Below are 13,789 nucleotides of genomic sequence, written 5' to 3' on the forward strand. Positions count from 1 at the left end.
TCTTTGTAAAGGATGATGTCCATTTCTGTTAAGTGTCAAGTCCTTAGATCTGTGTAGTGCCAGGATCAGGAAGATTACAGCAAATGCAGCATCTAATGGATGAGAAATAGTGAGTAGCTCAGGTTTTTGACTTCTCAACAGAACTTGGAAGAAGTTAGAAATGTAACAGTTGAAAGGGAGAGAAGAACAGAAGGGGAAGGTCTGTGATAAGTTGGACTGCAGGAAAGACTGAATGACAACAGGTTTAATGATGCAAGACCAAAACAGTGGTTGACAGGAAAAGTAAAGATCTGAAAGATGTGGCTAGAGGAGGTGTGAATAGTAAGATTTCATGGTCTGAAATCTCTGAACTCAACCTTTTGCAGCGTTCCATTGAAAGCTCAAGGGACAGCACTGAGTTCAACAACTTTAGATCATAGTCCCTACTCCCATTAATGGGTCATGGATAGGATGAATAGCAAAGATATTTTTCCCAGAGTACGAGAGTCCAAGCTAGAAGGATTAGGCTCCAGGTGAGAGGGGAAAGATTTGGACCTAAGGGCCAACTTTTTCAGAGGGTAATGTATGTATGGAATGAGCTGCCAGAGGAAGTGGTGGAGGTTGATACTATTACAACATTTAAAAGGCATTTAGATGGGTAGATGAATCGGAAGAGTTTAGACTGAGTTGGGCCAAATGTTGGCAAGTGTGATTAGCTTAATTTAGGATATCTGGTTGGCATGCACAGGTTGGATTGAAAGGTCTGTTTCCATGCTGAACCATCTCAGACTCCCCAGGGTTCATTGAGTTGGCCTGTTGGCTTTCCAGAACTTGCTGTTTTCCAATCTCCTTCCTCCAGGTTCTTTTTACTAATTCACAATAGGCATTGGGTGATTCTGAACTAATTATAAAGTCTTTTAGTTATTGGTTAAAGGCAACAACAGCTTAAACTAGTGTGAGAAAATAACTGGCTTGATCCAGGTATTTTTATTGCGGAGTGACGGAGACCTACACTAACCCCCCCACCGCCCAGCCCCAAGCCCCAACCCCCCTCCCCCACTTCCTGCAGTCCAAAGGCTCCTGGGTCATGCACACCCACAAACTGTCCAGCTGCCCAGAAAACCAAGATGGCATCAACAACTGGTCACAATAGAAGCCTCTCTCTGCACACTATTCTGCTCCTGAGGTGACATGCTCCCCCTCCTCCCTCGTTGCAGCAGTGTAAACATCTCACACAGGTTCAGAATCATCCCTACAGTGTGAAACAGGCCCTTTGGTCCAACTGACCCTCCAAAGAGTAACCGTCCCAGATGTATTCCCCTTCCTTATTAGTCTACATTTACCCCTGATTAATGCACCTAATGCTATGGGCCATTTAGCACGGCCAGATCCCCTGACCTGCACATGACCACTTTCAGAATGTTGTGTACAATTCTGATCGCCCTTCTATCGGAAGGATGTTGTAAAACGTGAAAGGGTTCAGAAAAGATTGACCAGGATTGTCAGCTTTAGGGTTCTTGAGTTATAAGGATAGGCTGGGGTTCTTTTCCCTGGAGTGTTGGAGGCCGAGGGGTGACCTTATCAAGGTTCATAAAATGATAAGGTGTATGGATATGGCAAGTAGCCCAAGTCTTTCGCTGAGGATGGAGTCCAAAACTAGAGAGCATAGGTTTAAGGGGAGCGGGGAAAGAATTAAAAGGGACCCGAGGGGTAACCTTTTTCAGGCAGAGGGTGGTACATCTATGGAACAACATGGCAGAGAAAGTGATGGAGGCTGGTACAATGACAACATTTAAAAGGCACCTGTGAATAGGATGGGTATGGGCCAAATGCTGGGAAATGGGTCTCTGTCAGATTGGGATGTCTGGTCGGCGTGGAGAGTAGAACTGAAGAGTCTGTTTCCATGCTGTATGACTCTGACTAAGTGGCCTCAGTCTGGGTGGGAATTGTGAGTTCCTTGCTCTGGTAGGTTACTGTGGAGGCTGTACGCTGTTTGCTGAGGAAATCTGAGAATGCAGCAGGAGCAGTTGGAAAAGGATCGGAGTGTTCTGGTACTTCACGGATCCAGCATGTGGAGCCTTCTCCTCCACCTCAGGCCGAAGCTTGGCCCATCAGGGTGGCATGGTGGCTCAGTGGCTAGCACTGCCACCTCACAGCGCCACGGACCTGGGTTTGATTCCCCTCTTGGGTGACTGTCTGTCTGTGTGGAGTTTGCACGTTTTCCCAATGTCTGCACAGATTTCTTCCCAGTGCTCTGGTTTCCTCCCACAATGCAAAGATGTGCTGGCCAGGTGAATTGGCCATGCTGAATTTCCCATCATGTTGGGTGCATTAGTCAAGGGTAAATAGAGGGTAGGGAAATGTGTCCGAGTGGGTTGCTCTTCGGAGGGTCAGTGTGGACTTGGGCCGAAGGGCCTGTTTCCATACTGTAGGGAATCTAACCATCAATCAGTGCCCTAGTTCCTCCGATTTCTGTCTCCCTTTTGTACTGAAAAGCAACACCAGGCTCTTTGGCCCTGTCACAGGTTCATAGACATAGAAGAGTGAATATTGCATATTCTAGTCAGAGGCTCCATGAAGAATATGGAGAAATACTCCAGGATGAAACTTGACCTGCTGGCTTTTGGGTGGGCTATTTCCCAGAGGTTCAGTGATTCTGCTCCATGAAGTGTTTGTGGTGTTTCCAGACAATGAACTCCTCAGTTACAGTGAAACATCCAGAATTGAAATGGTCTGTTCAGTGGCTGTAGCTGAAACCTACTACAGCCACTGAACAAACACCATTTCAATTCCAGATCTGTTACAGGCTTAGGTAAAGGTCATGCGAATACTGCCACCCTTGGTCGGAAGACTAACCACCAGAGGGACCCCCCCCCCCCCCACCCTGTCTGACAACAGAGAGGTCTGGCTGCACCATGTTCATAGCCCATGTCAAAACTAGCCTTTGGTCCCAACCTCCCCTTGGCATTCCAACTAAAATCCAGCAGCGAGTTACCAGTGAATGTCTGACTGAGATCCAAACCAAGTCCAGACAGGTAAAAGTTGTGGTTTCACCTTTGTCCCCTATCTCCCAGATGGAGGAGTCCAGGCAGCAACAGCTAATTGACCACTCCACCATTACTGCAAGAGCCACAAAGCACTAAGCGAGCCCTTGTGATGGAGTCCGAGCTGGTGTGGAAATTGTTGAGGTGCTGGAAGTGGACCTGGGAAGAGGATGGAGGCCTCTAACATGACACTGGGAGAGACTCCTTTTTCCTGTCAGGATCAAGTGAGTCCCCATCAGTCATGATCAAACAGGACACCAAGTGATGGTCCTGACTGGAGAATGGTGTTCCTGACTCAGGATGGCTCTTAATATTTGTGATGATTTTTACAGTAGAGAGGGGTGGACTTTTAGATGAAGCAAGGAAGTGACTTCATACCAGCATGGGATTCCTGCTCACCAAGTGTGATTTACAATGGGTTTTACAATCCTTGACCTCCGGAGTAATGGGATGGAGCACGTTTGTGTCTTCTTGTTCTCTCAGACCATTCCCACCCAAGGCCGAAAGCCCACACCTTTTGTCAAAGCATTAGTGTGTGGTTGGTTTCATAGAATCCCTACATTATGGAAGCAGGCCATTCAGCCCATTGAGTCCACACTGCTGCTCTGAAGAAGGTTGAACTAAAACTGATAAGTCTTCACACTTTGCTTATAAATGTTTGGTTATATTGGTGATAGTGAAAAAGATCAGAAGTCAGTGGTTTTGGTGGTAACGTCGCTCAGTTGTGTGTAATAGTGCTTTGAGGTATTACTGCTGAAAGTGAATCTTGCCTTGCTCTGATTTCAGCTATGTGAAAGCCAGCTCCAGGATCCTTTGATGGCTGCAGCTGAATATCGAACTGTGTGTAAGGCTCTATTTGCTGAGACTGTGAAATTACAAAGCTACTTGGACTGTATCAGAAGTGCGAAGGTGGGAAGTCAACTTTCAAAACAAATTGTCCTCTTGTGTATAACCCTGATGGATCTCCTGAGAGGCTTTCCAACAGTGTACATTCAGACAATGAACTAGAAAAGGGGTTGGCAGGGTTAGCTAAAAGCCTACTTTGAAGGGGAGAGAGGAAGAGAGGCATTCTTGGGACGTGGGGGGTTGTCACTAGCCTGGCCAGCATTTGCTGCCCTTGAGGAGGAGGAGGTGGTGGTGGTGAACTGCCACCTTGAATTGCTGCACTCTGTGCCTTTGAGGGAATTCCAGGATTTTGATCCAGCAACAGGAAAGAAAAGACAATGTTTCCAAGTCAGGATGGTGAGTGGGTTGGAGGGGACTTGCAGGTGGAAGTGGTCTATGTATCTGCTGCCCTTGCCCTTCTAGATGGGAATGGTCATGCGTTTAGAAGATCCAAAGGTCTGAGGATCTTTGGAGAATTTCTGCAGTGCATCTTGTAGGTAGTACACACTGCTGCACTGAGCCTCATTTTTTAATAATGTACTGGTATTACTCTTTATCAGTGCAATCCATCTCCCTTTTCCTTGTAGTCATGGATTAATACAGTGCGAAAGAGGGCCCATCAAGTCAATACCACCTTGATACACTGCTACCTACATGAGCCCCACTTTCCCACACTAGGCCCAAAGCCTTGAATATTGTGACATTTCAAGTGCTTATACAAGTTGAGGTTTTCTGCCTCAACTACCTTCCCAGGCAGTGCATTCCAGGCCCCCACCTCACACTGAATAAAGAAGGATTTTTTCCTCACATCAGACTCCTGCCTTTCACCTTAAAATTATGCTCCCTTGTTATTGATTCTTTGCCTAAAGGAGTACAGTTGCTTTCTATTCAAACTGTACCTTCTGCTCATAACTTTGTGCCCCTCTAAGATTCACCATCCCACCCACTCCAGCCCCCCCACCATTTCTGCTGGCAACTCATTTCATGTGCTACCACCCTTTTTTTTAAAAAAAAGAAGTTGCTCTTTGGTATCCCTTTTATTGTCCACCCCTTGCCCTCATTTCCCCCCTCCTCCCACCCCCAACCTTAAACTGATGCCCTCTAGTCCTTGATTTTCCAACCCTGGGAGAAAGACAGAGTCCGTTCACCCTCTTCATGCCTTTTGTTATCCTGTACGTCTCTAAGAGTGCCTTCCCCCACCTCTGTCTCCTACGTTCTAAAGAAAGAAGTCCTACTTTGTCCAACCTCTTGCTATAACTCAGACCATCGAGTCCAGGCAACATCCTTGTAAATTTCTTCTGCACTTTTTCCAGTTTAATAACCTCCTTCCTATAACAAGGTGAGCAAAACTGAACAGAATGCTCCAAGTACAGCCTCACCAATGTCCTGTACTAACTGCAACATATCTTCCCAAATTCGATACTTTGGCCTTTGTCAGTCATGTGCTAATAGCCTCCTTCACTATCCTGTCTACCTGGGACTCCATTTTCAGAGAACTGTGCACCTGAACTCCAAGATCCCTCTGTTCCACTACACTCCTTAAGGCCTACCATTCACCGTGAAACCCCTATCTTGATTTGACTTTCTAAAATGCAAGACCTCACACTTGTCTATATTAAACTCCATTTGCCACTTCTCGGCCCAATCCCTCAGCTGATCAAGGTCCTGCTGCAATTTCCGGGCTTGTGCCTGAAGCGTTGATTCTCCTGCTTGTTTGATGCTGCCTGACCTGCGCTTTTCCAGCAATACATTTTTTCAGCTCTGATCTCCAGCATCTGCAGTCCTCACTTTCTCCTTGTACATTCTCATCCAAATCATTCAACAATGGGATCAAACAGTAATGGGCCCAGCACTGACCCCTGAGGCACTCCACTCGTCACAGGCCTCCAGTCCAACAAGCATCCTTCCACAATTACCCTCTGCTTCCTACCTTCAAGCCAATTGTGTATCCAATTTGCCAGCTCCCCCTGGATTCCATGCAATCTAACCTTCCAGAGCAAGGTTTTACCTTGTTGATTTTAACCTTCCAGAGCAGCCTGCTGTGTGGAACCTTATCAAAGGCCTTACTGAAATCCATATAGATTACGTCTACTGCCCTGCCCTAGTCAGCCTTCCTGGTCACTTCTTCAAAGAACTTGAACAAATTTGTGAGGCATGATCTCTCATGCACAAAGCCATGCTAACTACTCCTAATCAAACCCTGTCTTTCCAAATGCATGTATATTGTATCCCTCAATCTTAAGGAACCTATCTACCACAGATGTTAGGCTTACTGACCTAATATTCCCAGGATTTTCTTTGCAGCCCTTGAATAAGGGCACAACTACTGTTCAGCTTTCTGGGACCTCACCCATGGCTAACGGTGAGGCAAAAATATCAGCCAAGGCCCCCTCCATTTGTTCTCTAGCCTCTTGCAGTGTTCTTGGATATATCTGGTCAGATCAGGGGATATATGAAGTAGGATCTATTCTAATACGTCCAACACCACCTCTCCTGTGATATGGACTGTCCCCAAGATATGAAAGTTGAAAATGTGTTGCTGGAAAAGCGCAGCAGGTCAGGCAGCATCCAAGGAACAGGAGAATCGACGTTTCGGATGTTGCTGAAGAAGGGCTGATGCCCGAAACGTCGATTCTCCTGCTCCTTGGATGCTGCCTGATCTGCTGCACTTTTCCAGCAACACATTTTCAGCTCTGATCTCCAGCATCTGCAGTCCTCACTTTTTCTCCTTTTGTCCCCAAGATATCACCACTAACTTCTCCAAATCTTCATTTCTTTCTCCATGATAAACACAGGAAAATAATCACTGAGGATCTTGTCCATCTCCTGCAGGTGACATCCTGGTGAATCTCCTCTCCAGTGCAATCGCGTCTTTCATATCGTGCAGTGGCTGGAACTGTCCTTCCCAAACATTCCTGGTCTCCATGCAGCCATATTTCTGTCATGGTGATGAGATCATATTCAAGTTCCTCCATTTTGTGCCTTTTGGTTGTCATCTGTGAATGCTGCCTTCAGTTACGGTGCCTTAGCTTTGAGCACCTGGGGTCTGTGCACTTACCCTTGTGGTGTCCCATTAGTCACAGCCCGTCAATGTGAGAATGACCCATTTATTCTGAATGATTTCTGTCTGTTAGCCAATCATTGATCCATGCCTTGGAATCATCACCCTCACCAGTTTCCAAAACTGAATACCGATTAGTGAGCACGCCACAGTGGGCTCCTACACTACCTGCCTGGTTTTCACCCATTCCTCCTCTTCCTGTCTGCTTTCTAATCGGAGGTGTGACCGCACCCCTATTTGTGCTATCACTAATCCTCTGCCCCACAGATCCACAAACTGCTGCTCAGTTTCCAAACCCCAGGGCTCTGGTTTATGCAGTTGGTGATACTTTCTGCAGACGTGACCTGTCCATGACTCCTGACTTAGTGCAGCACTCGGCCCTTCTACCATCCTGTAACTCCTAAAAACAATTTCTGTTCATATTTAATTTGAATAAAAATGACCAGCATCATGTAGAGTCTTAAACCAAGTATCCAAACTTTCACTTTATAGATTGTAAATATTGACTGATCAAACTCGCGTACTGGGTGGATCGGTTATATTCCCCAGTAAGATGAGGGCACTTATGAAATCTGAAATTGGGTGGTATATCCTTGTTCACATCTGGACTGATAAATTCAATAGGTTCAATTCTACAATGTGCCTTGGTGGGATCCATGTAAATTGCACTTGTTCAGTGATATTACCATTGCACCACACTTCTCTTCTGCCGGCTTTGGGTTTGGACACTCGCTAAGTATTTTGCATTTTCAACAGCTGTGTACGCATATGCTATTTTATTGTTCTAAATGGCTATAAAATCTTTGATTATTACACAAATCAGCATTGAACTTCCCTAGTGATTGTTCATCTATGTTGGGAAAACTTACATTCTCCTCGTGATGTACAGAATTGTCAATTTTAGTGACCTTCTTTTCCAACTTCCCAGCTTTGATTTTCTAGATTAGATTGGATCACTTACAGCGTGGAAACAGGCCCTTCGGCCCAACAAGTCCACACCGACCCGCCGAAGTGCAACCCCCCCCCCCCCATACCCCTACATTTACACTACGGGCAATTTAGCACGGCCAATTCACCTAACCTGCATATCTTTGGACTGTGGGAGGAAACCGGAGCACCCGGAGGAAACCCACGCAGACACGGGGAGAATGTGCAAACTCCACACAGTCAGTCGCCTGAGGCGGGAATTGAACCAGGGTCTCTGGCGCTGAGGCAACAGTGCTAACCACTGTGCCACCGTGCCGCCCACATTAATCATTCCTGTACACCTTATTCAGCTTTCATGAATTTTTAATGTGATTATGGCATTAGGCTAATTAGCTTTAATCTAGAGTTGGCAAATCCAGTGAAGATTTGTCATTTTATGCATTAATTCTAGCAGGCTCTGGAAAAGCTGTTGGATCACAAACCATCAAAAGATACAAGCTCAGAGATTGTTGACTGGGTAAGATTTTACATTTGTACACCAACATCAACTCTCTCCCCTCCAGATTCAATATTTTGTTACCTTCTCCTTGTTAGCTCCTTATCAGGATGTTAGTTTTCCTTGGTCAGTTTGTCACAGTAGCACCAATACCTCAGTCCGGTTGTATAGTTGAGGTGTAAAACTGGTCACATCTTCAGTGTTGTATTTGAGGGAGTGCTGCACTGCTGCAGATGCTAACCTTTGATCCTAACTACACTAAACATTTAAACATTGCACTGTGTACTTGAGGAACAGGAATTTCTCTGCACACCCTACAATCACATGTACCTGAACCCAAAAAAAATCCTTGCTGGTCATTTCACAAAACACTGAACAGTTGTTGAGATTTTCCTCCAAGTTTGTGAATTGCAGAAGTTTGAGAATATCAGCACCGCTGTCTGTCTTTTTTAGTTTTAAAAACTGGTTGGAAAAAATTGCTTGGCTCATTCCTTTTACCTATTGGCTGCTTTCTGCTGGCTCTCGATCTGACTGAATTAATCTTTATGTCTGAGCTAGGGTCCCCTCTTTCTTCCCCATTCTACACATTATAGTTTCCTTTTTCTTCGTCCAGTTGAACATCAGGCCAAGAATGAATACCTCACTTGATGCTCCCATACACACCTCTTGCCAAAGAAGTCTTGGTGTACTTGTTTTCAAAATCCTTCACTCCAACTGTGCAGCAGCTTTGCTATATGTGAATATTAAATCGGATCAGTGTTTTTGTACAGAATCTACTGATTAAAGGCTCCACAAAATCTGAGTTTTCATTAATTTTAAGCATGATGTTTGCTTTAAGTTAAGGTTTGGGTCAATTACAATAACAAAACCTTAAAATGTACAATAGATGTGCTGTTGCAATGACATTGTAACTGAAAGTACAAGTGATAGATCCTCCAAGCTACAAAATTCCATGCAAGGACTGCCACAAACACTACGTAGGACAAACAGGAAGAAAGTTAGCCACCAGGATACACAAACACCAGCTAGCCACAAAAAGACACGACCCTCTCTCTCCCTCGTAGCCCTACACATGGAGGAAAAACACCACCATTTCGACTGGGACAACACATCTATCCTGGGACAGGCTAAGCAAAGACATGCCAGAGAATTCCTAGAGGCCTGACACTTCAACCACAACACCATAAACAAACATAGATCTAGATACCATTGATCAACCCCTCAGAAAACGAACAGGAAATGACATCACCACAAACCCCAGGAACCCCATCCAGGAGAAAGATATAAATAGAAAGCAGGAAACAACAGCTTTGCTTCACTTGGAGGTCCCCACTGATGATGTTACCTAGCCGGGTAATGAAAAGTCTGGATATCAAACCTACAGCTCAGCGAGCAAACTTACACCCTAGATCCTCCAAGGTCAGAATGTAAATTAAACATTTAATACCAAAATACTTTACATCAAATAACTAGGGCATAAGTCTGAATTAATACCTTTGCTCATTTCTCTGACTCCTGTTTGTTCTAATATTTATGCTTGCATTGTATTACACATTAAACCCATGCAGTGAAGTTTGAGTGATTGATTTTTTTGTGTGCGCTCCTAATGGAACCTGTGGTGTGCACTGCTTTCCTTTACCTCTAGAATCGGATTTGGTTCCAGTTGATGAAGGAAGTGCGAAGTGGTGTGAGGTTAAGGAATACCTGTGAGCGGCGTTACAATCCTCTTCCAATAAAGTTCCAACTGTCTCCATTTGATGAAATGCTGGATGACATTAAGTACAAGCGATATATCCTCCACAAGGTGAGCTTTTTGCTAAGGGTGCAAGAGAATTGTTGAAAATAATGAACCAGCTTTTTGATACTCAATGGAAAATAACCATTTGCATTACTAGTGCTGAAAATGATTGTCTGACTAGCAAATGGGAGTTAGATATGTTCAGATCAAATGCAATTCATTGAAAATCAGCGCATGTCATTTGTCAAATTTTCCTCACTACCATTTTTCTGCAACTTTGGTTTTCCTAGGCAGCGTATTAATTATAGTATGGCCTCCTTCTGTGATAGAAGGGATGTTATCCAGTTGAGTAATATTGACATTTGTAGTCTATACAAACTGGCTAATATTGTTTCAATGTTTTCTGCTTCCAGCAACCATCTATACCCATTGTCTCCTAAGTCTGCATTCACCAGGCAAAGTGCAAGATTTATCTGAATTTTAATATATAACTGTCTACATTCTTAATTCACTTATGGGTCATGGGTGTCACAGGCTGGCCAGTATTTATTGCCCATCCCTAGTTGCCTTTGAGAAGGAGCTAATGAGTTGGTCTAGATTCTTGAATTTATTTAAGATGACCAAATGGCTTGGCTACTGTAACAGGATGTTAGCAGTTTCAAAATGTCTCCACTCCAGTCACTGATGTACAATAAAATACAAGCAGGATTTCGCCATAACCCATTGAGCTGTAACATCACAGAAGGGATTGTTGTGGTCTAGTGGTAGTGTCCCTACCTCTGAGGCTTGAGGCCTATGTTCAAGTCCCATCTGCTTCAGAGAGGAGTCCTAACACCTCTGAACCGGTTAATTAGAAAATAGAACATAGCAGCACAATAAGAATGTTTGCAATGTGACCTATCATTGTCACTAGCCAAATCTCTGCAAGTGTTTCAGCAGTTGACCAGAGATCCTCATGAAACAGCAGGAGTCACCACAGTAACTGTCTATTATCCCTACTTTGTTTGCTATCACTCAGCTCATTTCCTAAGAGCGTCAAACTAACTGATGCAGTCAGACAGGAAATGTTCACTATTATCGTTCTTCAGCATCGCCCTGATCTCTGCTGGGAATTCAGACACAGGACTACGATCTTTGGCGAGAGGTAATGAAGGGTCCAGGTTGAGGTGGTCTTTGCCAAGATACAGTGGGATGGTCTGGCTTGGGGGCGGGTCACTTAACTTACATTCACGTGCGACTGATTTTAAAAAAAAGGTTATAATAGCGGAAGGTATTCAATTGGGCTACCCTTTTTGCTTTATGCTTCATCAATTGGGATAGTCATCCATGTACTCCTTATACTGCATTTTCCACTTCAAATTTATAGGTCAGCTTTTTAATTGGCTTTTATCTATGTGCAGCCATTATCATCCATGAATGGAATTTTAAGAGCAGGTTTCTGTTTAAGTCTGGCTTTGCCTGAACATTAATTTAAATAGATGGATTGGTGGGTCTGGCTGTAGATTTTTAAAATTGCTTTATGCTGATCATTCCTCTCCTGTCTCTATCTTCTCCCCCCCCTTTTTTTTTTGCATTGCCTGTGTGAGCCTATGCTAGTAAACTGTTCCTGTACTTGAGTAACAAGGGTGATTTTTGTGATGGTAAAAATGGTGTATAGTAGCAACTCTAAATAAAAATGCCTCCAGTTCCTCCTTTTTGACTCCATACTCATTGCCAGTACTGCTCCAGTTGGACAATTGGATTTTCATCCCCATCCAAGGTATTTGCCAGGTTTGTAAGTAGCCTGGGAGGAATGAGACTTTAGACAATGTTGTTTCTAAAACGCTCTGAACGTTATTTCCACATCCGACCCCTCTTGTAGCATTCAGAAATGTATACCATTTCAGTTTAGTGTTGGCTAAATATTCTTTGTGCTTTTAATGAAAACTGTATTTTTGTTTCAGAAGAGTGAAATAGGCCTTTTTAAATATCTGACTGTAAGAATCCAGACTCTCCTAAAGTCAACTTTGCCTGTTCTCATTTTCAGGTCAGCAACAATGAACCCAGAACTGCAGCTGATGTCTCGGTGGATTTCAGTCTCTTGAGGTCCTTGCTGAAACCTGTAAGGATGGTTTGGCTGCATTCTGCTCTAACCACAACGGGTCCTGACCTCAATTGTCAGCCTCCAGTATTTGAGAAGGAGGTGGATTTTGATCTGTTGCTGTGTAATGCTCCAAATTTACAGACGAGTTGTGTAGAGGAAGTAATCCTTCCGTGCCCCCACCACACTTGGATAGCATTTGAACTGCATGGAGGTATCGGCCAGCTTGGAAATGCAACATCTGCATACCTGGGCAATTCCTTGTCTTGTGGCTGCATATCGAAGTTTCAGCTATTGACCATTAGGCTTCAATATGCTGTAGTTTTTGAGTCAATTTGAAATGTATCTTAGTTTTAATGTTACAGACATTGACTTGTCTAGACTTTCCTTGCAAGTAATAGCCCTTTCTGTGAAACAGTTGCAAAAGTGTACACTAAAACCATTCCCAAATGGAAGATGGTGTAAAACTCCAATTGCTCAGAATCAATGGGAAATGTATTGAGGTAACCAGAGTCCAGCTGTGTGTACTGAAAGTCTGCCCTGATTGCATATTCACATTGCTGCTCCTTGTCTCCCTCATTGCTTCTAAATTTAGGCAGCTGAGAGAAAGCTTAGAGACTTGCCCGTTTCCACCCCATCTCTGCATGCGATGCTGATGAGAGAGATAGAGTCAGCTGTTAAAAAGCTGCAACCAGTTTCTTCAGAGCCCGGTAAGTTGTACTAAGCATGAGTGCATGGGTCTGAAACTCTTGTCTATTGCAACACTCCTTGTAAATCTTCTAGTTAAGACTGAATTTAATAAAAAAAATACTGTGGATGCTGGAAATCTAAAGCAAACACAATGCTGCAGGAGATCTGGCAGCATCTGTGGAAAGAGAAACTGTAAATGTTTTTGAGTTGTGCTTCAACTTTTTTAGAAAGTCACATCAGACTCTATGTTAACTCTGTTTCTCTCCCTGCCAATGCTGCCAGACCTCCAGGGTTTTGCTAACCTTTTGTGAAGACTTTTGCTGCTGTTTGTTTCTGAGCATCAAGAGCTTTTTAAGGGATATGCTTGGGTAGTGGATTTGTGACTTGAAATGAAGCCTGCAAGCAAAAGAAATTAGCCATGGTTAGCCTTGCTTCAGGTTATGTCTTCTCAAACAATTGACCAGGATACAAAAATAGAAGTTGCTGGAAAAGCTCAGCAGGTCTGGCAGCATCTGTGAGGGGAAAATCAGGAGTTAACGTTTCAGGTCTGAGGAAGGGTCACTGGAGCCAAAACATTAACTCCTGAGTTATCTTCACAGGTGCTGCCAGGCCTGCTGAGCTATGCTAACAATTTCTGTTTTAGTTTCTGATTTACATCATTTCCGGTTCTTTTGGATTTTAATCAACCATTATATCTACTTCAGTCCATGTGAAATGTTTGCTAGCAAACGGAAACTTTTGAATACTAATGGTGATTAAACCTTGTAGTCAGACTTAATCAGAGGTTTCTATTTCCTCGTGATGGACTGAATGCTCACTAAAGCTTTGATAAGCCCACTGATCTCAAAGTTTTGGGAATGGTTCTCCATAGTACACCTTGACCCTGTTT

General features: G+C 43.9%; 1 protein-coding gene across 1 annotated transcript in view; it reads left to right on the top strand.

The window, feature by feature from the left end:
- Positions 1–13,789, top strand: part of LOC140462783 (piezo-type mechanosensitive ion channel component 2-like) — a 423,249-nt gene that overhangs the window by 22,660 nt on the left and 386,800 nt on the right. The window contains exons 4-8 of the mRNA XM_072556051.1: positions 3,810–3,932; positions 8,348–8,413; positions 10,038–10,196; positions 12,157–12,231; positions 12,806–12,920. Coding sequence (XP_072412152.1) covers positions 3,810–3,932; positions 8,348–8,413; positions 10,038–10,196; positions 12,157–12,231; positions 12,806–12,920 — 538 coding nt within the window. The remainder of the gene's footprint in view (positions 1–3,809; positions 3,933–8,347; positions 8,414–10,037; positions 10,197–12,156; positions 12,232–12,805; positions 12,921–13,789) is intronic.

The sequence above is a fragment of the Chiloscyllium punctatum genome, chromosome 37 (assembly GCF_047496795.1).
Source record: "Chiloscyllium punctatum isolate Juve2018m chromosome 37, sChiPun1.3, whole genome shotgun sequence".
Taxonomy (NCBI): Eukaryota; Metazoa; Chordata; class Chondrichthyes; order Orectolobiformes; family Hemiscylliidae; genus Chiloscyllium; species Chiloscyllium punctatum.